This window comes from Mobula birostris, chromosome 8 (assembly GCF_030028105.1).
Source record: "Mobula birostris isolate sMobBir1 chromosome 8, sMobBir1.hap1, whole genome shotgun sequence".
Lineage (NCBI taxonomy): Eukaryota > Metazoa > Chordata > Chondrichthyes > Myliobatiformes > Myliobatidae > Mobula > Mobula birostris.
The window spans coordinates 32106466-32133166 of NC_092377.1; the positions used below are offsets into that span (position 1 = coordinate 32106466).

Genomic DNA, 26701 nt, shown 5'->3' on the forward strand with positions numbered 1-26701 from the left:
GCTTCCAGTCCGAAGAGCTCGGCAGCCTCTGCGAAGCAGGATGTTATAATGCTGCAGGGCTGTCTCTGTATGGGTAACAAGGGCAGCATCATCTGTGAAGAGTAGTTCTGGGATGAGTTGCTCCAATGTTGCTCCAAGCATTTGAAGAAAGGCACAAAGATCAGCGTGTACAGAACCTTTACTGACCACCCTCCTGTATGGCTCTGAGTCGTGGGTCACTTACCATCACCACCTACGACTGCTTGAGCGTTTCCACCAGCACTGCCTCCGCACCATCCTCAACATCCACTGGGGTGACTTCGTCACCAGCATCGAAGTCCTCGAACAGGCGGAGGTCACCAGCATCGAGGCCATGCTGTTGAAGACACAGTTGCTCTGGGCAGGGCACGTCTCCAGGATGGAGGATCATCGCCTGTCCAAGACTGTGCTGTATGGCGAACTCTCCACTGGCCACCATGACATTGGGGCACCGAAGAAGAGGTACAAGGACTCTCCGAAGAAATTGCTTAGTGCCTGTCACATTAACCATCGCCAGTGATCTAATCTAGCCTCCGATCGCGAGGACTGGTGACACACCATTCACCAGTCTGTCTCATCCTTCGAAAACGCATGCAGGGCTGGCATTGAGGACAAAAGGAGAAGGAGGAAGAACCATGACACAGCAGCACCAAACCTAGAACAGCATTTCCCTTGCAGCCGCTGTGGCCGGGCCTGGCTGTCCCGCATTGGCCTCGTCAGCCACCAGCGAGTCTGCAGAAGACGTGGGCTGCCCCCTTCCTAAATCTTCATTCCCGAAGCCAAGCCATGACGATGATGATGATGATGATGATATGTGCTATACATGCCTTGTGCTGTGTGTGACTGTTGGTATTGTGTTTTGCATCTTGGCCCCGGAGTAACACTGTTTCCTTTGGCTGTATTCATGGGTAATTGTAAAGCAAATTCAGCAATAAAAATAGTAAACTCTGGAGACGGACAGAGGTACTAAAAGTGCAAATCAGCTTATGCTGCATTGCCGAATGATGTTAATGTGAAGGAATGACAGACATGTTGAATATATTGAAACTGGAATTTCATGAAATCACAGAATGGTGAGGACATCAGGGTTAAAAAACTAATTATTTACATGATTGATAATACATTTTCACCTCTTGTCCACTTTCCCCAAGTCCAACCCCCTTCTTTTGTCTGAGATTCATTCTAGTAAAATGATTCTCATCTCTGGCAACAAAAGTTCTTGCCTGAAAGATAAGCCAAATTTTTCTTTCACAGGCCTAACAACTTTCTGCATACTTGCTTTGGGTGATGGATTTCTTTTATGTTTCTAGAGTTTCTGTTTTACTTTCAGATCATTGTTTCAACATTCTATGGTGATTGGGCAAGAACTGCGCCAAAATAAGTTTTCACATTAAGTAGAGAGTTTATGCTTTTTGCTGCACCTGAGGAGCTAAGATGAATTCAATCTCAAAAATAAATGAATAAATAAACACTGCATGCTTTTATTAAAAGAAAACCAATCTTCCTAAGTGTAAAAAGGGGAGGATAGAAAACCCAGAAATATTCACAAATTGTGTCAAAATATACAAAAAATTTAGACTGCTCTAAACAAAAGGAAGGACAGAATAAGATCATTGAGGATGTGCAGACAAATTACATCATTGAAGGCAATGTTATAGTTCAGCAATCATTATTTTAGAATTTGTTATCAATTCCTTTCCATCTGAGACTTTATTAAAAATATTTCTCTAATATTTATGTCTCTCTTGAGAAGCTCTCAATTAAAGCATTTATTTATTTATACAGGAGATTCTGCAGATGCTGGAAATGCAGAACAAAACACTAAAAATGCTGGAGGAACCCAGCAGGTCAGGCACCATCTATAGAAATGAATAAAATGTCGACTTTTCAGGCCGAAAGTCTTCATCAGGAGTGGAAAGGAAGGGGGAAGATGCCAGAATAAAAAAGGCATTGGCAGGGGAAGGAGTACAAGGTCTTAGGAGAAGACAGGTGGGTGGAGGAGACGTGATGAAATAAGGAGGTGATAGGTGGAAAAGGAAAAGGGCTGAAGGAGGAAACTGATAGAAGAGGAGAGTGGACCACAGGAGAAAGGGGAGGAGGAGGGGCTCCAGGGGGAGATGACAGGCAGGTGAAGAGAAGGGGTAAGAGGCCACAGTGGGGAAAAGAAGGAGAAGGGGAAAAAATAACTACCAGAAGGAGAAATTGATGTTCATGCCATCAAGTTGGAGGTTATCTCGGGACAAAATATGAGGTGTTGCTCTTGCATCCTGATAATGGCCTCATCATGGCAGAAGAGGAGGCCATGGATCAACATGTCGGAATGAGACTGGGAATAGGAATTAAAACAGTTGGCCACCGGGAAATTCCGCTTTTTGTGGATGGAGCAGAAGTGCTTCAACAGGCTGCACCAGCCAATTACCGAATGGGAAAACAGCAGAAGTGTTTCAGAGGAAACTGGTTCTGTGGATAAAAATATATGCAACCTCCTATGCAAAACTGGAAAACTATAAAGATATGTTATGTTCTGAGGACATGAAATTGTAGAGTCCTTGAAAATGAGGCTGAAGGGTTTCAGTCCAAAACGTCAACCGTACTCTTTTTTATAGATAGTGCCTGGCCTGCTGAGTTCCTCCAGCATTTTGTGTGTGCTGCAGGTTGTGGAACCAGTTCAGAGTTCAGGTAAGTGAAGCTACGTGATTCAGGAGCACAATGGTTGAAGACTAATAACTGTATCGGAACCTGGTGACATGGAGCCTAAGGCTTCTGTACCTTTTACTGTTGGTAACATTGAGCATAATGGCATGGATGGTGGAGGTCTTTGATGACAGCTGTTTCTTTCTTGTGGCAGTACTCCTTGCAAATGTGCTCAATGGCAGGGGCAGGGAGGACTTTGACTGCGATGTACTGAGCTGTATCTATCTCTTTCTTTTGACCTTTCTGTTCCTAGGCATTGCTGTTTCCACACCAGGCCATGAGGCAAACAGTCAACATACTCAACACTACTTTTCTTTCACATTAAAAAAAAACATTGGTTTTCCAAATGGCAGTTCCTCAATGAGGCTCAGATGCAAAGTTCAGCATAGTTTTAATGCATTTCAATAATGAATTCCTGTCATTTTTTTCTTTATCAAATGAGACATGAATTGAGCTAACTTTTTAACTCATAATTCTTCTGGGCTTATAGCTTGCAAATAAACGGGAAAAATCTTGCCAATAGACCTGGATGTTACCTTAATATAGAGGATTCCAGTTAATCGGTCCATTGGTTAATCAAGGCAGCCACTTATTTGGGACAACTCTTAAAGAACAAAAACTAAATGAGAAAATAGCCAAGGTTCCCTTTGTTTATTTGGGACACTATGCCATTTAATAAGGATAAGATGTTAGAGAATACTCACGTGTGACAGTGGAAAGGAGAGAGGTACTTAATGAATACTTCGCTTCAATATTCACCACGGAAAAAGACCTGGGCGATTGTAGGGATGACTTACAGCAGACTGAAAATCTTGAGCATACAGACATTAAGAAAGAGGAGGTGCTAGAGCTTTTGGAAAGCATCAAGTTGGATACGTCACTGGGACCAGATGAGATGTACCCCAGGCTACTGTGGGAGGCGAGGAAGGAGATTGCTGAGCCTCTGGCAATGATCTTTGCATCATTACTGGAGATGGGCGAGGTTCCAGAGGATTGGAGGGTTGCAGGTGTTGTTCCCTTATTCAAGAAAGGGAGCAGAGATAGCCCAGGAAATTATAGACCAGTGAGTCTTGCTTCAGTGGTTGGTAAGTTGATGGAGAAGATCCTGAGAAGCAGGATTTATGAGCATTTGGAGAGGCATAATATGATTAGGAATAGTCAGCATGGCTTTGTCAAAAGCAGGTTGTGCCTGACAAGCCTGAATGAATTTTTTGAGGATGTGACGAAACGCATTGATGGAGGTAGAGCAGTAGATGTAGTGTATATGGATTTCAGCAAAGGCATGTGACAAGTTACTCCATGCAAGGCTTATTGAGAAAGTAAGGAGGCACAGGATCCAAGGGGTCTTTGCTTTGTGGATCCAGAATTGGCTTGCCCACAGAAGGCAAAGAGTGGTTGTAGACGGGTCATATTCTGCATGGAGGTTGGTGACCAGCGCTGTGCCTCAGGGATCTGTTCTGGGACCCCTTCTCTTCGTGATTTTTATAAATGACCTGGATGAGGAAGTGGAGGAATGGGCTAGTAGTAAATATGCTGATGACACAAAGGTTGCGGGTGTTGTGGATACTGTAGAGGGCTGTCAGAGGTTTCAGCAGGGCATTGATAGGATGCAAAACTGGGCTGAGAAGTGGCAGATAGAGTTCAACCCAGATATGTGTGAGGTGGTTCGTTTTGGTAGGTCAAATATGATGGCAGAATATAGTATTAATGGTAAGCTTCTTGGTAGTGTGGAGGATCAGAGGGATCTTGGGGTCCGAGTCCATAGGACACTCAAAGCTGCTGTGCAGGTTGACTCTGTGGTTAAGAGGGCATACAGTGCATTGGCCTTCATCAACGGTGGAATTGAGTTCAAGAGCTGAGAGGTAATGTTACTGCTATATAGGACCCTGGTCAGACCCCACTCAGTTCTGGTCACCTCACTACAGGAAGGATGTGGAAACCATAGAAAGGGTGCAGAGGAAATTCACAAGGATGTTGCCTGGAATGGGGAGCATGCCTTATGAGAATAAGTTGAGTGAACTCGGCCTTTTCTCCTTGGAGTGAAGGAGGATGAGAGGTGACCTGATAGAGGTGTATAAGATGATGGGAAGCATTGATTGTGTGGATAGTCAGAGGATCTTTCCCAGGGCTGAAATGACTAACATGAGAGGACACAGTTTTAAGGTGCTTGGAAGTAGGTACAGAGGAGATGTCAGGGGTAGGTTTTTTTACGCAGAGAGTGGTGAGTACGTGGAATGGGCTGCCGGCGACGGTGGTGGAGGCGGATACGGTAGGGTCTTTTAAGAGACTCCTGGATAGGTGCATGGAGCTTAGAAAAATAGAGGGCTATGGGTAACCCTGGTAATTTCTAAAGTAAGTACATGTTTGGCACAGCGTTGTGGGCCAAAGGGCCTGTATTGTGCTGTAGGTTTTCTAAGTTTCTGTTTCTTGAATTGCAACAGGAGACTATTGCCAAAATGTTTCTAATTAGTGTCAGGCATGTGAACTTAAGTGTCTGTTAGACGCTACACCGTGTATACAGTGAAGAGTTTTTAAGTAGCGTCAGTTGCATGTGTTTGTGTTCAAAAAGCGGTGATTTTTTTTAACCTGATAGAGAGATAAGCAGTAAGACAAGTTAGAATTGTTTTGCCGACTGCAGTTTCAAGTATTGAGGCTTGGAAATGATAGGACCTATGAAGAATTTGAAGATATTGATAATCATTTTGAATGTTGCAATGAAAAATGAAGATTTGGAGGATGCAAACGTTGAAAGCATTGTGTGAAGGCAGCCCATTATCTGCTCTAGGTATCTATGCTAATTTTCTTCCTTTAGGGCAGCGTCTTGGTTGTCCACCTTATCCGACAGTAACAGTGAAACCCCGACAGGAGAGTTCTTAAAGTGGAAAAGCCGTTGCATTGGGCTAGGTCCACTCTCTTCAACTTACAGTCTGGGTCCAGTGGTACAAATAGTCATCACAAACAGGACTGCAGATGATGACCATGACCTCTGTGTCCCGAAAAGTTCTATTCAGAAGGTTCAAAGGAACATCTAAACAAGCTTGATGCATTTTAGAAACAAATTCCTGTGGACTGATGAAGTTAAAATAGAACTTTCAGGCCGCAATGAGCAAAGGTATGTTTGGAGAGATAAGGGTGCAGAATTTCATGAAAAGAACACCTCTCCAACTGCTAAGCACGGGGGTGGATCGATCATGCTTTGGGCTTGTGTTGCAGACAGTGGCACTGGTGGAGGGAAGAATGAATTCAATTAAATACCAGCAAATTCTGGAAGCAAACATCACACCGTCTGTAAAAAAGCTGAAGATGAAAAGAGGATGGCTTCTACAACAGGATAATGATCCTAAACACACCTCAAAATCCACAATGGACTACCTCAAGAGGTGCAAGCTGAAGGTTTTGCCATGGCCTTCACAGTCCCCCGACCTAAACATCATCAAGAATCTGTGGATAGACCTCAAAAGAGCAGTGCATGCAAGACGGTCCAAGAATCTCACAGAACTAGAAGCCTTTTGTATGAAAGAATGGGCCGAAATCCCCCAAACAAGAATTGAAAGACTCATAGCTGGCTACAAAAAGTGTTTACAAGCTGTGATACTTGCCAAAGGGGGTGTTCCTAAGTACTGCCATGCAGGGTGCCCAAACTTTTACTTCGGGCCCTTTTCCTTTTTAGTTATTTTGAAACTGTAAAAGATAGAAATAAAAAAAGTTTTCTTGCTTAAAATAATAAAGAAATGTGTCATCTTTAACTTTATGCTTTTTGGAAATCAGTTCATCTTTTACTCGCTTAGCTATTCACAGTAACAGAAATTTTGACCGGGGTGCCCAAACTTTTGCATGCCACTGTATATTGTTATTCTTACCCATGATAATCAAAGGCAGATCATACATCTGAAGAAAATTCTTTTTTCACTATCCGAGGATGGCTTGTCTGACTTTAATAGAAACTGCTCAGTGGCGCTCCCCTTCAACTGGTGCCCAGGGCATGTGCCATACCTGCCCTACCCTAGATACGCCACTGATGCCAGTATCTTTCCTGTAACGCCATAGGATGTTATCTTGTTAAGCAGCCTCATGTGTCGCACCTTATCAAACACCTTCTGAAAATCCAAGTAAATGACATCCACTGCATCTCCTTTGCCCACCATGCTTGTTACTTCCTCGAAGAACTCTAACAGATTTGTCAGGTAAGATTTCCCTTTACAGAAATCATGCTGACTTTGATCTATTTCATCATTAGCCTCCAAGTACCTCGAAGCCTCATCCTTATTAACAGACTCCAACACTTTCCCAACCACTGATGTTAGGTTAACTGGCCTATAATTTCCTTCTCTTTTGTCTTCCTCAATTCTTAAAGAGTGGAGTGACATTTGCAATCTTCCAGTCCCCTGGGACCATGCCAGAGTCAACCAATTCATGACCAATGCATACGTTATCTCTTCAGCAATCTCTCTCACTCTGGGATGTAGTCCATTTGGCCCAGGTAACTTATCCACATTAACACCCTTGAGTTTGCCTAGCACTTTTTTCCTTTGTAATAACAATGGTACTCACTTCTGCTCCCTGACACTCTCAGACCTCTGACATACTGCTAGTGTCTTCCACAGTGAAGACAAATGCAAAGTACCCATTACGTTTATCTGCCATTTTCACCTCTCTTTTACTCCTTATATAACTGAAAAAACTTTTGGTATCCTGCTTTATATTATTGGCTAGTCTGCCCTCATATTCCATCTTATCCCGTTGCCTTCGTTGGATTTTAAAAGCATCCCAATCATCCACCTTCCCGCTCACTTCTGCTACCTTATATGCCCTTTCCTTGGCTTTTATGCCGTCTTTACTTCCTATGTCGGCCACGGTTGTCTAGCCCTGCCATTTCTTCTTCTTCTGTTGGACACATTTGTCCTGCACCTTGTGCACTATTCCCAGAAACTTCAGCCATCTCTGTTCTGCTGTCATCCTCACCAGTATCCTTCTCCAAACCACCTGGGCAAGCTCCTCTTTCATGCCTCTGTAATTCCCTTTATTCCATTGCTGATACGTGTGAGTTATGCTTCTCCCACTCAACTTGCAGCATGAATTCAATCAGATTATGACTACAGGCTCCTTTATGTTAAGCTCCCTAACAAGATCTGGGTCATTACACAACACCCAATCTAAAATGGCCTTTCCCCGAGTAGGCTCAAGCACAAGCTGCTCTAAAAAGCCACCTCAAAGGCACTTAACAAATTCCCTGTCTTGCGATCCAACACCAACCTGATTTTCCCAATCTCCTTGCATATTGAAGTCCCGCATTACAATTGTGTCATTACCCCTTTACATGCCTTTTCCAGCTCCCTTTTCAATCTCAACCCCACATTTTAGCTACAGTTTGGGGGCCTATATATGATTCCCACAATGTTTTTTTTAAAACCCTTGCAATTTCTTAACTCCACCCACAAAGATTCAACATTCTAAGGCACTTGTACCTTCTACCTGAAGGTAGCAGCGAGAAATGAGCACGGCCTGCTCTTTTCACAGGAACTCACAGGTACTGTGCCACTGCATAATTAGAGCACAGGAATCATACTAGCTAACACTGTACTACAATAATGAATGGCAATAATGAGCCCAGAAATAACATGATTTCTCCAATCCAGATTTCTCATGATATGCCAAATACAGAATTGTCACATTGCACTTCAACAACTATAATGCACTCAGAAAACGCTCAGAGAACAGTGGGTTAGCAAGAGGTGATTACGTGATCATTGTAATCAATTATGAATCACTGAGGATCAAGTGCTTATAATACGTAATTCATTTCTTAAATTAAGGCTGTAATCCCTCAGCTGCTCCTCTTGCTACCGAGCGATCCTCCACTATCCTCTTTATCATTATTGTCCCACAGAAGTTCCCACCTCTGCCAGGAGGGTGATATCGACCACTCTGAGAACCACTGGTCTGGAGGGTAAATAATAGCCACGATACTGCTCATCTTTTGAATTATTACAATGGGATCTTTTACATCCAAGAATGGATGGTCCATTTAAGTCAGAAAAGAAGCAAAATATTCTGAAAACTGAGTGTCTTTGGAATGCCCTTCCTCATAGGATGCAGAGTGTTTGAATGTTCTTAAGAAAGAGATAGAAATAGACAGATTCTTAATAAGCAAGGTGGTAAAAGGTTGCTGAGGACAGGTGGAAATACTTAACTGAGGCTCCAACCAGATCAGCAATGGTATTTGTCTTGGTATTGGTTTATTATTGTCAGATGTACCAAAATACAGTGAAAAGCTTGTCTTGCATCCTGTTTGTACAGATCAAATTATTACATAGCACATTGAGGTAGAATACGATAAAATAATAACAATGCAGGATAAAGTGTAAAAACTATCGGAAAATTACAGTGCAGGTAAACACTAAAATGCAAGATCATAACAAGGTAGATTGTTGAGAATGAGGGAGAGATTATCAATGTCCTTCTTGTTTGAAATGTTGCAAACTAACATATGGCAGAGGTTAAATGAGGAGCGGAGATCTAAGGAGGCAGAGATGAATGCCAAAATTATATTTTCTAGATATTTACCAGGCATGATATTATTAGAAAAATAATCACATTTGAAGCATATTTACAAAACTTCCTGCCACCCACGGTAATAAGGATAATTAATCATAGATAGTAATTACCCATCTCTCCCACCACCTACTACATTTGGAAGTGCTGACTAGGATATGAAAGTAGTATTTCCCCTTGAAGATATCAGCAGCAGGTACAGTACTGCAGGCGTTCGCTGCTGGATTATTCCACAGAAACTTCATTAGTGCATGCAGAATCCAATGCAGATCCTGTCAGTAATAATTAACCTTACCGACACTGACTGCAGTTCTACTGATACACTCATTTTAGACTCTCTGAACTCTACATGATTAAAATAGATGAAACGCTGACTCCGCATTCAGCTGGGCCCCTCACATTCCACCGCAGGCAGGAGAACAATGACAGTTTGCCAAATTTTTCACTGCATGTAGCTCAGTTCTCCCCTTAGTACTCATAGCTAATCTGTTTGCTGACTACAGACCTTAGAAATGCCAATATTAGGAAGGGATTTCTGATAAACAAAATGAACAAGTCAGATAGTTTTCACAAACATTTCAAAATCAATCACTAAAGTTATTACAATATTGAAAACACTTCATAAAATTGTATAATCTAAACAAATGCAAACTTGGTCTAGGTTGGGAATTTCTGCTTATTAATTCACTATCCTCCTATTTCCCCAATGTTTTCTCAATCTTCCTTGATGCCTTCCTAATTCCACTTCTTTATAAAGAAGGCAGGTTTAATAGAGCTGTTAGGGAGGGTTTAAACTAATTTGGCAGGGGGTGGGAACCTGAGTGATAGGGATAAGGAAGGGGAAACAGAAATAAATCAAAGATAGCGTGCAACAGAGATGATAGAAAGGACAGGCAGGCGATGAGACATAATCACAGCCAGTGGGATGAGTTACAGGGCAATAGAGGCGTGGTACAGTTAAAACAGAAAGCAACAAATACTGCACTGCAAGAGTTATACTTGAATGCATGCAGCATAAGAAATAAAATGGACGATCTTGAAATTCAGCTACAAATTGGCAAGTATGACGTTGTGGCCATTTCTGAAACTTGGCTAAAAGATGACTGCCATTGGGAGCTGAACACCCAAGGATATACAGTGATTCAGAAAGATAGGTTAGTAGGCAGAGGGGGTGGTGTGGCCCGGTGTATAAGAAATAATATTAAATCATTAGAAAGGGATGACATAGGATCTGAGGGTATAGAGTCTCTAAGGGTTGAGATATGAAATGGCAATGGTAAAAAGACCCGAATGACAGTTGTATAGAGCCCTCCAAACAGCAGCCGGGACGTGGATTACAAATTACAGCAGAAGATAGAAAATGCGTGTCAGAAGGGCAATGTCATAATAATCGTCGGGGATTTTAACATGAAAGTGGATTGGGAAAACCAGGCCAGTACTGGACCTCAAGAGGGAGAATCTGCAGAATGTGTAAGGGATGGCTTTTTAGAACAGCTTGTTGTTGAGCCCACTCAGGGATCGGATGTGCTGGATTGGGTGTTGTGCAATGATCCAGAGGTGATAAGAGAGTTTAAGATTAAGGAACCCTTAGGGAACTGTGATCACAATATAATCGAGTTCACTTTGAAATTTGAGAAGGAGAAACTAAATTCCAATGTGTCAGTATTTCAGTGGAATAAAGGAAATTACGATGGCATGAGAGGGGAATTGGCCAAAGTTCACTGGAAAGGGACACTAGCAGGAAGGACAGCAGAGCAGCAATGGCTGGAGTTTCTACGAAAAATAAGGGATGTGCAAGACAGATATATTCCAAATATGAAGAAATTTTCGAATGGAAGAAGGACACTACTGTGGCTGACAAGTGAAGTCAGAGCCAAAGTAAAAGCAAAAGAGAGGGCATACAAGGAAGCCAAAGCTAGTGGGAAGCTAAAGGATTGGAAAGCTTTTAAAAACTTGCAGAAGGAAATTAAGAAGGTCATTAGGAAGGAAAAAATGAATTATGAAAGGGAGTTAGCGACTAATATCAAAGAAGATACTAAGCTTTTTTAAGCATATAAAGGTAAAAGAGAGTTGAAGGTAGATATAGTACCAATAGAAAATGACACTGGAGATATTGTAATGAGAAACGTAGAGATGGCAGAGAAACTGAATGCGTATTTTGCATCAGTCTTCACAGTGGAAGACATCTGCAATATACTAGCCATTCAAGAGTGTCAGGAAAGTGAAGTATGTGCAGTGAAAATTACGACTCAGAAGGTGCTCAGGAAGCTTAATGGTCTGAATCTCCTGGACCTGTTGGAATGCATCCTCAGGTTCTGAAGGAAGTAGCTGGAGAGATTGTGGAAGCATTAACAATGATTTTTCAAGAATTGATAGATTCTGGCATTGTACTGGATGACGGGAAAATTGCAAATGTTACTCCACTATTTAAGAAGGGTCTGAGGCAGCAGAAAGGAAACTATAGACCTGTTAGCCTGACATCAGTGGTTAGGAAGTTGTTGGAATCGATCGTTAGGGATGAGATCATGACGTACCTGGAGGCACATGACAAAATAGGCCAAAGCCAGCATGGTTTCCTGAAAGGAAAATCCTGCTTGACTAACCTACTGCAATTTTTTGAGGAAATTACAAGCAGGGTAGACAAAGGAGATATAGTAGACTTGGTGGACTTGGATTTTCAGAAGGCCTTTGGAAAGGTGCCATACATGAGGCTGCTTAGCAAGATAAGAGCCCATGGAATTACAGGGAAGTTACTAGCATGGGTGGAACATTGGCTGATTGGCAGAGAGTGGGAATAAAGGGATCTTATTCTGGCTGGCTGCCAGTTACCAGTGGAGTTCCACAGGGGTCGATGCTAGGACCGCTGCATTTTACGATGTATGTCAATGATTTGGACTATGGGATTAACGGATCTGTGGCTAAACTTGCACTGACACAGCCTTCTGAATGGGTGCAGGGTTGAGTGACTTTCATGGCATCATCTTGACACCCCTGGAAAAGGTCTCTGAGACTCTAAAACAAAGCCCACAAAATCAATTTCAAAACAACAGATATCTCCATGGTACCCCTCAAAGAGTCGATGAGAAGTTTGTTTTATCAGCAAAGTACAAGGAAGACAGTGTTTCCAAAATAGAAGACGAGGTTCACAGTGCATGCAAATGTTACATGATGTTGCTAGCTTTATCAACACAGCTGGATGTACTGTGAGCAAATGTTTAGGTTAAAAGGTGTGCTACCACTCAAGCAACCACACCACCTGCTTAAAGCACGCTTACACTGAGGTGATTCAACTTCTTCAAAACTAGGTATCATCGTCCCCTACTGGCCTCTGTCATGAGACAGTGAAGCATACTGAGGTCAATGAATAAATAGCTCTTATACAACGGTGTTTAAATAACAGCAAAATGTTGTAAATATCTCCTTTCCCAGCCCCGAAGAAGAGGTGTTTTAAAATAGTATCACCACGGTCACCTTGACAACCAGACACAGTGGCGTTCTAGCCCCATTCTAAAGCTGCAGTTGCGGTTGTAGTTACAGTAGGAGGAAAGTTTCAGTGAAGTTACTGAATTGTTTGACATTTTCCACATCATCGTTCTTTGAAATTTAGGTGGTGGAACGCTCTGGGCAGATATGGCTCCCTGCTTCTCCCTCTTCTTGCATCTTTTTTACTACCTCATACCCCTGCTCATTTTCTCAGTCACACTGCCTTCTAAAGGAGATACACACTCACTTCACAGTGAGCCAGAATATAGCAGGTCAAACAGCTTCTATGGGGGCAAAAGATACAAATGGACATTTCAGTCAAAACCCTGCAACAGGACTGAATGGTACAGGGATCAGACTCAAAATGAGGACTGATGTGGGGCAAGGAGAAGAAGGTGAATTAGTTTCGTGACGTGGTTGAAACCAGCCAACTCAGCACAGAATCCAGCCCAGAGAAAGGTCTTAAGTGAAAGTCTGGCCACAGTGCCTTGAAGTCGGCAGGCCAGGACACCAAAGGGTGGTGGGGCAGAGCTCAAGATTGTGATGAGGTACACACTGGAAAAAGGAGCAAGTTGGGCTTATGGTCAAGTTTGAAAACAACCAATCAGAAATACATTGCTGGCTGAGTCCAACGCAGGCAAGGGCTCAATTCAGATTGGGTGGGATTAAAAGAAATGGCAATGAGTAAATTAATTGATAAATCCGCTGAGATGAACTCTGATGAGCAACATATGAAGTTGAATTAGTAATTATTATAAAAGGATTATATAAAAGTCACAGAGTATATACTGTACTACTCACTTTCTTTTCAGCTTTATTTTGTTTTAATAAAGGAGCATTTTCAGATGATAATCATTACAATGCCCCTTGCAGAATACCGCACAAAAATAGCATGACTCCTTCACTGTAATGCACATTAGGTTTCTATCACTAGCTACTGATCTGCACAACATCAAAGGATTAGGGAAAGGATACACTTACCCAGTGTAGAGAGCCAATGCAAACCTTGGCAGCCATGAGTGGTATGCATGGATCTTTAGGTTGGAGTTTTGCACATTCTCTGAGAGCAGACACAGCCCAAGTAAACTGAAAATTAAACAAAATAATCTCAAATCATTTTTTTAATCCTTGGTAACATTCAGAATCTATTTTGACATAGTTCAAAACGGAACATTAATAAATCCATTCCAAAAAAACTACAGAATATTAAATTCAGCACCTTTAACCCCGAAGGCAAAGTAATGCTTGTACAAAGAATGACATTTGTCACAATGCATATTAGTAAGTATCAAATAATATTGAGTCGACAAAGGAACTAAAGGAAACAAATTATTTAGTCTATAATTAGATGCATCCTTTTATTCTACTCTCTTTTTTCTTTAATTTTCCTTCCAGCCCCCAATGGGGATGAGTCATACTAGCATACTTTTCCGCAAGTAATCGCAGTTCTTTGGTGCACTTTGTCCAAGTTACTACCCCTTATGTTTGACTCTACATAGTTGACTTTGGTATATTATACAATAATGGGTCAGAGGCAGATTGAGGGAAATGGGAACATAAATATCCCAGACATGCTTATCTGCCCCACCCCCTCACCATCCTCATCTGATAACACACAAAAGATCAAATACATAGAAATGTATGACCATCAGGGATAGGATCCCTGGACTACTTTCCTGTTCAAATCAGTCTTTCCCATTTTGTGGCCCAGGACTACAACAGATGATTAACTGGCTACAAACCAGAAATCTATATTCAACCAGAATAATGAACTGGAATCATCGATGTTATATGAGAAACTAAAATAATGGTTAATATCCTTCTGTTGAATTGTCTAAACTTTGATGGTAAACTCTTCAAATGAAATAGCATAACAATTATCTTACACAGTAATTTTCCAGAGATGTACTAATTACTCAGCAAAATGCATCGGGAATTGGGTTAACCTCTGTGACTTCAATAATTATTGCTAATGACATCATCTGATCAGCCAACTAGGCATTCCTCCAGTTGAACTAAACACTAAATTGCTATGACTTATCCTACATGTGATTCATTTGAATTGTAAGTTACTGGCTTTGTAAGGAAATAGAAATGACTGTTTCAAAGCTGGTTCACAAACAACATCATTACAGCAGTGCTCTAGTCAAAATATTCCAAAAAAGATAAGGAGTAATGATAGACAGAAATGAGAGGCTGTTAGCATTTAATTACAATATGCTAAAATGGTTTGACTTCTTTTAAAGAGGTAATGACGACATCCAAAATGAAAACACACATTTAGAGTGGATATGTTCTTCCTATTTCAAGAACATTTGATTGAAGTAGAATTAACACATATAAATATTAACCTTCAAAAAGTGCTTTATAGTAAAAACGAGGAAAGTAAATAATCCTACTCATCAAGGTTCCAGTTTAGCTAGAAAGACCAATGGTGGCTTGATGACCAACACTGGTCCTCTTTCCACTGTAGTTCTTGTTAGAGCAGTGAGTAATATAGTAGCATATTCAACTTCCGCAGAAAAGTTCACTGCTGTTTCTTCTCTATTTTCACTCAGTTGTGCTATCAATCTATAGGTGTGTCATCAAGTTCAACTGCTCCTGAAAGACATGGTGGAAGGAGCATCGTAAGTGCTCCTCTCTACATTCTCATCCAATATCCTCATGCACTTCCAACCATTATCAGTCTGTGAAAGGTGAAAATCCAATGCCTATCTAGCACACTCATCCAAGATAGCCCTGTTTCGTGTCCTGTCATTTCCTTATACAAAGTCACAAGCTCCCTCTAAACTCTCCTAAGTCTTCATTTGGCTTCACTGGGGCATGAGAGCACAGAGCCAACTCTAGCAAGGTCTGCCAGACCTTAGAAGGCAAATCCCTGGTGGCAAATGAACAGCAGATATTGCATATGCAGGAAATCTGAAACTAAAACAGAATGTGTTAGAAATACTCAGAAGATCAGGCAGCAACGATGAAGACATAAACAGAGTTACTATTTCAGGTCAAAGACTCTTGGTCTAATAAAGGGTTTCTGACCTAAAACATTAACTCTGCTTTGCTTTCGGCAAATGCTGCCTGAACTGCCAAGAGTTTCAAGAGCTTTCAATCATTACTTCTGATTTGCAGCATCTGTAATTATTTATTTCTTAATTTTCATTTACTAAGGAACTTAAATGGTACTGACAAAAGTGTGGTAAGTTGGGTTGGGCCAGTGGTGTCATAGCAACAAATGCTCTTTCGAAGAGTCAGTTCGGCACACTGAGCCTAACATGGGCTGCTTCTGTGCTTTAAACTTCAATGATTCTAAGAAGCAGGAAGCAGATAAGTGTAGGCACAAGGAATCAGATGCTATGTTATGAATAAATAAATTTCTTGTTATGATGTAGAATGCACAGCCTGAAAAGGGTAGTAGAAGGAAATTCAACAACAAGAATATTGAATGTATTACTCTCTATTTCACTAACACTATATTGTGTTTCCACTTGGACACCACCTCCTATGAGCAAGATACTCATCTGACATCCTGCAGGTTTTCAAATATTCAAAATATATCACATCTTTTGGCCAAAAGTTAAATTAACATTGATGCAAAGTAGACTGTTCCGATTTAGGTTATACTTCTTGCTTGCCCACCACCTCCCTCTGGTTCTCTTCCTCCTTCCCTTTCTCATATTGCCTCCTGCTCTGTCCCATTGGATTCCTTCTTCTTCAGCCCTTTACCTCTTTCAACTCACCCACCCACGTTCCTTGTCATCTGCCCTCCCCTCTCACCTACCAGCTTGTACTCCTTTCCTCCCCCCTCCCATCTTCTTATCCTTGCTTCTGCCCTCTTCCTTTCCAGTCCTGATAAAAGATTTCAGCCTGAAATGTTGACTGTTTATTCCTCTCCATAGATGCTGCTGGACTTGCTAAGTTCCTCCAGCATTTTGAGTGTTGCTCAAGATTTCCATCATCTGCAGAATCTCTTGTGTTTATGTGGGTTATCTGACCACATTTTGTTTCTAATGGCTCAAAACAAAATCAAGGCAAATCTGGGACTACACCAGAATTCTGGGCACCCTTTCCTTGCGCAACAACACAACCTTCAAGTGCCCGAAAAAAAGATCATAAATTTATGGAAGTCACTAAGAAAATTAATGGAGAGAAGAGGAGAAATCTCATAATTCAGAAGACAGTTATGACATGATGTTCTGAGTGAAAGCAGTACCTATAATAGGTTTTAGAAGAGTAGGTAAATATTTGAAAAAGTAGAATTTAAACAGGTTAGGGAATTGGACATGAGGGAATGGCATTATGTAGATAGCTGTTCCAAAAGTAGGAATCACAACAATACCCTCTTTACTGTCAAATTCTACAAACAGGGTGGTTTGTGATTTATTAATGAATGTCCAGAATGTAATTTCTTAGAATTTCTGTTCTTTACCTGTTGACAAATTTTCAGAAACAACTTATCGACCTGAAGCTGCTGAGAAGACCCAAGATGCTTCTTAACCTACTACACTGTTAACATCACTAATTTGGTAGCAAGTCAAGACAAAAATTAGGTCATCACTGAGGAAGCATTTTTAGTTCATTCCCTTAGCTGCTTGTTAATGTAGGAAGATGTTATTTTAGAACCCATGTTCACCAGAGGGAAATAATATGATCATTTTGGAAAAAGTGTTTAAAAACATTGTCATGACTGTAATTAGCAGAATTGTAATATAAAGGATCTCAGCATGGTAATAATATTCCAGTTTACTGCATCACACATATAACTGCGTCAATTAATTAAAGACTGCAAGTTTCAGTGCGTTATTTTGGACCATTTAGAATCAGAATCAGGTTTAATACCACTGGCATGTGTCGAGAAATCTGTTAACTTAGTGGCAGCAGTACAAAGAAGTACATGATAAATACAGAAAAAAATAAATAAATGAATTACAGTAAGTATATACATATGTTAAACCAGTGGTCCCCAACCTCCAGGCCGCGGACCAATACCGGGCCACGGCCCGGAGGTTGGGGACCACTGTATTAAATAGTTAAATTCAAAGAAGTACTGCAAAAACAGAAAAAATAAAAAAGTGAGGTAGTGTTCATAGATTTAATGTACATTTAGAAATAGGATGGCAGCAGGGAAGAAGGTGTTCCTGAATTGCTGAGTGTGTCCCTTCAGGCTTCTGTACCTCCTTCCTGATGGTAACAATAGAAGAGGGAAAGTCCTGGGTGATGGGGGACTTTCTAAGGCACTGCTTCTTGAAGGCGACTATGGAGGCAACTTCCCCTGATGGAGTGACTAATTTTACAACCTCCTGTTCGGTCTTGTGTAGTAGCAATCCCCCTTGCCCCCAATACAGAGAGTGATGCAGTCTGTCAGAATGCCCTCCCTGTGCATCAGTAGAAGTTTTCAAGTGATTTAGGTGACAAACCAAATCTCCTCAAACTCCTAATGAAATATAACCACTGACTTGCCTTCTTTATAGCTGCATTGATATGTTGGGACTAGGTTAGATTCTCAGAGATCTTGAACCTTAGGAACTTGACTTCTAATCCCTTTATGAGGATTGGTTCATGATCCCCTGTCTTACACTTCCTGAAGTCCACAATCCACAATCAGCTCTTTGGTTGGTGACACCATTCAACTCGCTGGTATATCTCGCTCCTGTATGCCCTCTCATCTCCACCTGAGATTCTACCAACAGTGGTTGTATCTTCAGCAAACTCATAGATGACATTTGAGCTATACCCAGCCACGTTGTCATGGGTATAGAGAGAGTAGAGCTAAGCACAGGTCCATGAGGTGCGCCGGTGTTGATTGTCAGCGAGGAGGAGATATTATTACCAATATGCACAGATAGTGGTCTTTGGGTTAGGAAGTCAAGTTTCCAATTGCAGAGGGGAGTACAAAGGCCCAGGTCCTGTAGCTTATCAATCAGGACTGTGGGAATGCTAGTGTTAAATGCTGAGCTACAGTCAACGAACAGCATTCTGACATAATAAAGATATCTATAAATAGTGATCATTTATTTTTATGGCTAATCAAATCTAACCCATAGTCACATCTACATGAAACGCTGTTGTAGAAAAGCAGCATCCATCATCAAAGATCCTCACCATCCAGGCCATGCTCTTTTCACACTGCTGTCATCAGGTGGAAGGTCCAAGTGTCTCAGGACTTGCACCCACCAGGCTCAAGAACCTCAAACATCAGGCTCTTGAACAAAAAGGGATCATTACACTCATCTAACGAGATGTTCCCACAACCTATGATCTCACTTTCTTTACCTTGTTATTTCATCTTTCATTAGTGATTCAGCTTGTTAGGGAAAGTGAAGCAGTGATAGTCAGGAAATACAGGGAGGTAACCACCCCAAGGCTACAGCAGACAGATAAATGGGTGACTGTCACGAGAGGGAAGGGAGAATGTCAGATAGTGGAGAGTAACCCTGTGGACATCAACCTCAATAATAAGTAACACTCTTTTTTGAGTACTGTTGGGGGGGGAGGGGAATCTACATGGAGGCAGCAACAGTGGCTGTGCCTCTGGCACTGAGTAGAAACATAGAAAACATAGAGCACAAAACAGGCCCTTCGGCCCACAAAGCTGTGTCGAACGTGTCCCTACCTTAGAACTACCTAGACTTTGCCCATAGCCTTCTATTTTTCTAAGCTCCATGAAGCCATCCAGCAGTCACTTAAAAGACCCCATCGTTTCCGCCTCCACCACCGCCGTCGGCAGCCCATTCCACGCACTCACCACTCCCTGAGTAAAAAACTTACCCCTGACATCTCCTCTGTACCTGCTTCCAAGCACCTTAAAACTATGCCCTCTCATGCTAGTCATTTCAGCCCTGGGAAAAAGCCTTGGACTATCCACATGATCAATGCCTCTCATTATCTTGTACACCTCTATCAGGTCACCTCTCATCCTCCGTCGCTCCAAGGAAAAAAGGCCGAGTTCACTCAAACTATTCTCATAAGGGATGCTCCCCAATCCTTGTAAATCTCCTCTGCACCCTTTCTATGGTTTCCACGCCCTTCCTGTAATAAGGCAACCAGAACTGAGCACAGTACTCCAAGTGAGGTCTGACCAGGGTCCTATATAGCTGCAACATTACCTCTCGGCTCTTAAGCTCAATTCCACGGTTGATGAAGGCCAATGCATTGTATGCCTTCTTAACCACAGATTCCACCTGCGTAGCAGCATTCAGTGTCCTATGGACTCGGACTCCAAGATCCCTCTGATCCTCCACACTGCCAAGAGTCTTGCCATTAATCCTATATTCTGCCATCATAATTGACCTACCAAAATGAACAATCTCACACTTATCTGGGTTGAACTCCATCTGCCACTTCTCAGCCCAGTTTTGCATCCTATCAATGTCCCGTTGTAACCTCTGACAGCCCTCCACACTATCTACAACACCAATTTTTGTGTCATCAGCAAATTTACTAACCCATTCCTCCACTTCCTCATCCAGGTCATTTATAAAAATCACAAAGAGTAGGGGTGTCAGAACAGATCCCTGAAGCACACCACTGGTCACTGGCCTCCATGAAGAATGTGACCCATCTACAATCACTCTTTCCTTCTGTGGGCAAGCCAGTTCTGGACTCACAAAGCAATATCCCCTTGGATCCCATGCCTCCTTACTTTCTCAATGAGCCTGGCATGGGGTACCTTATCAAATGCCTTGCTAAAATCCATGCACACTATATCTACGGCTCTACCTTCATCAATGTGTTTAGTCACATCCTCAAAAAATTCAATCAGGCTCATAAGGCAGAACCTGCCTTTAACAAAACCATGCTGACTATTCCTAATCATATTATGCATCTCCAAATGTTCATAAATCCTGCCTCTCAGGATCTTCTCCATCAACTTACCAACCACTGAGGTAAGACTCACTGGCCTATAATTTCCTGGGCTATCCCTTCTCCCTTTCTTGAATAAGAGAACAACATCCGCAACCCTCCAATCCTCTGGAACTTCTTCTGTCCTCATTGATGATGCAAAGATCATTGCCAGAGGCTCAGCAACCTCCTCCCTCGCTTCCCACAGTAGCCCAGCCGGTCCCGGTGACTTATAACTTGATGCTTTCCAAAAGCTCCAGCACATCCTCTTTCTTAATATTTACATTCTCAAGCTTTTTAGTCCACTGAAAGTCATCCCTACAATCACCAAGATCCTTTTCCATAGTGAATACTGAAGCAATGTATTAAGTACCTCCGCTATTTCCTCCGGTTCCATACACACTTTTCCACTGTCACACTGGAGGCAGTGATCATAATATGATTGAATTCATATTGCAATTTAAAAGGGAGAAGCACAAGTCAGATGTATCAGTATCACAATGGAATAAAGGGAGGAGACAGGAGCTTGCCCTGGTGGACTGGAAGACAATACTGGCGGGGATGATGGCAGAGCAGAGATGGCTGAGGTTTCTGGGGACAGTTCACAAGGTGCAGCATAAATATGTCCCACAGAAGTAGAAATTCTCAAATAGCAGGGTTTGGCAACCGTGGCTGACAAAGGAAGTTAAGAACTGCATAAAATCCAAGGAAAGGGCATATAAGGTAGCAAAAGTGAGTGGGACCTTGGATGATTGGGAAGCTTTTAAAATCCCACAAAAGGCAACTAAAAAAGCCATAAGAAGGGAAAAGATGAAAAATGAGGGCAGACTAGCCAATAATATGCAGCAGGATACCCAATTTTTTTTTGTTATATAAAGAATAAAAGGGAGGTGATATTGGACCACTGGGAAATGATGCTGGTGAGGTAGTAATAAAGGACAAGGAAATGGCAGATGAACTTAATGGGTATTTCGTAATTATCTTCACTGTAGAAGACACTAGCAGTGTGCCAGAAGTCCGTGAGTGCCATTGCTACTACAAAGGAAAAAGTGCTAAGCAAACTCAAAGGTGGTAAGCCACACACATCAAAGTTGCTGGTGAACGCAGCAGGCCAGGCAGCATCTCTAGGAAGAGGTACAGTCGACGTTTCGGGCTGAGACCCTTCGTCAGTACTAACTGAAAGAAGAGCTAGTAAGAGATTGGTGTTAAAATGGACGCCTCCTGGACCAGATGGACTACATCCCAGTGTCCTGACGGGGGTCACTGAAGAGACAGCAGATGCATTGCTCTTGATCTTTCAAGCATCACTTGATCCTGACATGGTCCTGGAAGACCTGAACATTGTAAATGTTACTGTACTCTTTAAGAAGGGAAGAAGGCAAAAGAAAGGAAATTATAGACAAAAAATAATCTGCAGATGCTGTAAAAGATCAAAGCAACACTTTCAGTACGCTGCATGAACTCAGCAGATCGGGCAGCATCAGTCAGAAACGATGAGTCGACGTTTTGGGCCGGAACCCTTCATCAGGACTGAAGAATGAAAGATGGGGAAGGATTTGAAGAATGCTTGTAGCGTCAGTTGAAAGACCAGTAATTTGAAAGACAAAGTGGTGGGGGAGGGGAAGCATTGACATCATAGCCCTGAAAACAATGGGCAGTAGAAGAAGGAGGTGGAACCATGAGGGAGCTGGAGGAGGGAGCAGAGTGAAATAGGGATAGAGAAAGGGAGGGGGAGGGAATTACCGGAAGTTGGAGAATTCTATGTTCATACCAGGGGCTGGAGACTACCTAGACGGTATATGAGGTGTTGCTCCTCCAACCTGAGTTTAGCCTCATCATGGCAGTAGAGGAGGCTATGTATGGACATATCTGAATGGGAATGGGAAGCAGAGTTGAAGTGGGTGGCTACCGGGAGATCCTATCTGTTGTGGCAGATGGAGTGGAGGTGCTCGACAAAGCGGTCCCCTAATCTGCGTCGGGTTTCACCGATGTAGGGGAGGCCGCACCAGGAGCACCGGATGCAATAGATGACCCCAACAGACTCAGAAGGAAATTATAGGCCAGTCAGCCCAAACTCAATGATTGGGAAGGTACTGGAGTCTATTATTAAGGATGAGGTTTCTGGATACCTGGAGACTAACGACAAAGTAAGTCAAAGTCAACATGGTTTCTATAAAGAGAAATCTTGCCTGACAAATCTGTTAACAGTTCTTCGAGGAAATAACAGGCATGGTGGACAAAGGAGAGGCAGTGTATGTTATTTACTTGGAGTTTCAGAAGGCATTTGATAAGGTGCCACACATGAGGCTGCTTAACAAGATAAAATCCTATGGTGTTACAAGAAAGATATTGGCATGGATAGCGGAATGGCTGACAGCCAGGAGGCAGCAAGTGGGGGAAAAAAGGGCCTTTTCTGGTTGGCTGCCTGCGTCTACTGGTGTTGCTCAAGGGTCAGTATTGGGACCACTGCTTTTCACATTGTTTATCGGTGATTTAGATATTGGAATTGATGGTTTTATGGCAAAGTTAGTGGCGATAGGTGGAGGGGTAGGTAGCGCTGAGGAAGCAATGTGATTGCAGTAGAGCTTAGAAAAATTGGAAGAATGGGCAAAAAGGTGGCAGATGGAAAACAGTGTTGGGAAATGTATGATAATGCATTTTGGTAAAAGGAACAATAATGCAGACTAGTTATCTAAATGGGGAAAAGGTTCAAACATTAAAGCTGCAGAGGGATTTAGGAGTCCTCGTGCAAGACTCCCAGAAGATTAATTTACAAGTTGAGTTTGTGGTAAAGAAGCCAAATGCAATACAAGCATTTATTTCACGGGGAATAGAATATAAAAGCAAGGAGATAATGCTGAGCCTTTATAAGACACTAGTCAGGCCGCATTTGGAGCTTTGTCAACAGTTTTGGGCCCCATAACTCAGAAAGTATGTGTTGTCATTGGAGAGAGTCCAGAGGAGGTTCACAAAGATGATTTTGGGAATGAAGGGGTTAACATGTGAGGAGCGTTTGGCATCTTTGGGCCTGTACTCACTGGAATTTAGAAGAATGCGTGGGGATCTCATTGAAACCTACCAAATGTTGAAAGGACTAGATAGGGTGAATGTGGAGAGGATGTTTCCAGTAGAGGGCGTATCTAGAACTAGAAAGATGCCTCAAAATTGAGGGGTGACTCTTTAGAACAGAGGTAAGGAGGTTTAACCACAGAGCAGAAAATCTGTAGAATGCTCTGCCACTGACTGCGGTGGAGCCCAAGCCCGTGCGTATATTTAAGGCGGAAGTTGACTGTTTCCTGATCAGTCAGGGCATCAAAGGATAGGGTGAGAAGGCAGATGTATGGTGTTGAGTGGGATCCGGGATCAGCCATGAGGAATGGCAGAGCAGACTCAATGGGCTCAATGGCCTAATTCTGCTCCTACGTCTCATGGTATTCTGGTCTTATTGCTATTATTTATATTTGCATTTGCAGAGTTTATTGCCTTCTATGCTTTACGTGATCTTTCAATGATCCTGTTACAGTTACTGTTCTATAGATTTGATGAAAATGCCTGCAGGATTAAAAGAATCTCAGTTTTGTATGTGGTGACATAATGTATATGTATTCTGATAATAAAATTAACCTTGAACTTTGGTCTGTTAGAAAGCAATTGGAATTACTCCGTAAGAAGAAATCTTTTCACTATCATCTATTTAGACAAAATCGACTTCGTGTTGACAAAAGAGACAGCGGATGCTGGAATCTAGAACAGTAAAAATCAAAGTTAGAAAAACTCAGTAGGTTAAGCAGCATTTGTGGAAGCAAAAGTACATGTTCAAAGTTTCAGACTGTCAACCTGAATCAGGACTATACATCAACCTTGTGGTGCTTCAAAAGCATATTAGAATCCAATAGATAAGTCATATAAATTGGTCGTATAAGTCATATAATATAAGTTATATATTGGTAAATTGGTTTATTATTGTCACATGTACTGAGGTAATTAAAATTTTTGTTTTGTATGCCATTCATACAGATCTATTTCATTCCAACAGTACGAGGGAAGTACAGTGCAGGCAGACAATAAGGTATAGAGTAGGGAACCATCTATGGTCTTTTAACAGTGGGATAGAAGGTGTCCTTGATCGTGGTGGTAGGTATTTTCAGGTTTTGTATCTTCTGCCTGATGACAGGATGGAGAAGAGAGGATATCCAGGACAAGAGGGGTCTTTGATTATGTTGGCAGCTTTATCGAGGTAGCAAGAAGTATAGACGGAATACATAGCATGGAGGCTGGTTTCCTAGATGCGCTGAGCTGTATCTACAACTATCTATAATTTTTTTGCAGTCTTGGGAAAAGCATTTGCCATACCAAGCCGAGATGCATCCGGATAGGACTCTTTCTATGGTGCATCGTTAAAAGTTGGTGAGGGTCTAAGATGCCAAATTTCTTTAGCCTCTTCAGGAAGTCAAACAATTAGTGCACTTTCTTGGCAATGGTTGGTCCAGGGCAGCCTATTAGTGATGTCCACTCCTTGGATCTCGAAGCTTTCAATCCACTCAATCTCAGCACCATTGATGAAAACAAATGCAATGTTCCTTGGTACAACTTTGGAAATAGTAGTACAGTAATGCTACAATTTCTATTGTCTGCAATAATTGTTTTTATTGCATGACAGGAATATTGGAAGTAACCAATCATCTATTACTTCCAATTTCTCCTCAGCTGAAGGCACTGGCCGTTGCCAGGCTAACAGATGTTTAAAGATAAAGATTTTCATTTGATTGCTCACATTCAGTCCACTTGTGAATGAGACTACACAGTACATTGGTAAATTATTCAGCACTGTTCCAGGAGATTCTTCTAATTTCTTTCAACTTTAAACAGTCCCTTCTTGCTCTTCCCATCATTATCACCTCTTTCCTTTCCTCTCCCCTCTACAATCTTTCAAATTAGAATACTTCTTTCCCTTACTTCCATTTATCTCTATTTTTGCTTACCCCTTCCAAAATCGTATGTTTAATATTTCACTTTCTTAATACTTCCACCCTTTTACATTGCCGGTCTTTAATCCTGAAAATGTGATTGCATGACACCAAAGCTATTTTGCAATTCAATCAGAAAGAACTAGAAAATTAAAGCTATAAAAAGCCTTGTGACATCTTTGAAAATGACTGAAGTGACTTCCGTGAAACAGTAATTCATATCACCAGAGCTGTCCGACAATCGATAATTCTCCCTTCTTTCTTTTAAATGCTTTAAGATTGCAGAAGATTGATTGCTATCCTAGTGCATGGTACCAAAAGAATGATAATTTCTTTGCCTTCTCCTTCATCCATTATAGGATACAGGCATTCAATTAATAACAGAAAAAAATATTGAAAGAATAGATCTTATCAAATTCCAAAGCAGCTAGTATTCTTGTTGTAAATGAACACCCTTTACAGTTTAGGGCAACACACACAAAATGCTGGAGGAACTCAGTGAGTCAGGTGCATCTATGGAAAAGGGTAAACAGTTAACATTTCGGGCTGAGACCCTTCTTCAAGACTGGGAAGGAAGAAAGAAGTGCAAGGTGGCAGGTGATAGGTGAAACCAGGAGAAGGGTTGTGAAGTAAAGAGCTCGGAAGCTGATTGGTGAAAGATAAAGAGATGGAGAAGGGGGAATCTGATAGGAGAGGACAGAAGACCATGGAAGAAAGGGAAGGGAGTGGAGCACCAGAGGGAGGTGATGGGTAGGTAAGGAAATAAGGTGAGCGAGGGAAACAGAAATGGGAAATGGTGAAAGAAAAGGGGTGCAATTAGCGGAAGTTGGAGAAATTGATGTCCATGCTATCAGGTTGGAGGCTACCCAGCCAGACGGAATACAAGGTTACTTCTCCAACCTGAGTGTGGCTTCTTTGCGGCAGTAGAGAATGCCGCAGATTGACATGTCAGAATGGGAATGAGAAGTGGAATTAAATGGGTGGCTACAGGGAGACCTTGTTTTTTCTACAGAGCTTAGGGACAATTTTGCAAAATTTGTACTTTGATTCATTAAAATCGACAAATGGTTCCAAGTCACCACATTTACCATTTCCCACTTCAAAGTAAAATGCACATCTCCTTTATTTAGTACATCAAGTAAAGCTTTTGG

General features: G+C 41.8%; 1 protein-coding gene across 3 annotated transcripts in view; it reads right to left on the minus strand.

Annotated features, from left to right (window-relative positions):
- The window catches only part of LOC140201218 (tetratricopeptide repeat protein 7A-like), a 260896-nt gene that overhangs the window by 133334 nt on the left and 100861 nt on the right, over positions 1–26701 (minus strand). For all 3 annotated transcript variants that reach the window (XM_072264960.1, XM_072264961.1, XM_072264962.1), the window contains one exon: positions 13729–13833. In XM_072264960.1, coding sequence (XP_072121061.1) covers positions 13729–13833 — 105 coding nt within the window. The remainder of the gene's footprint in view (positions 1–13728; positions 13834–26701) is intronic.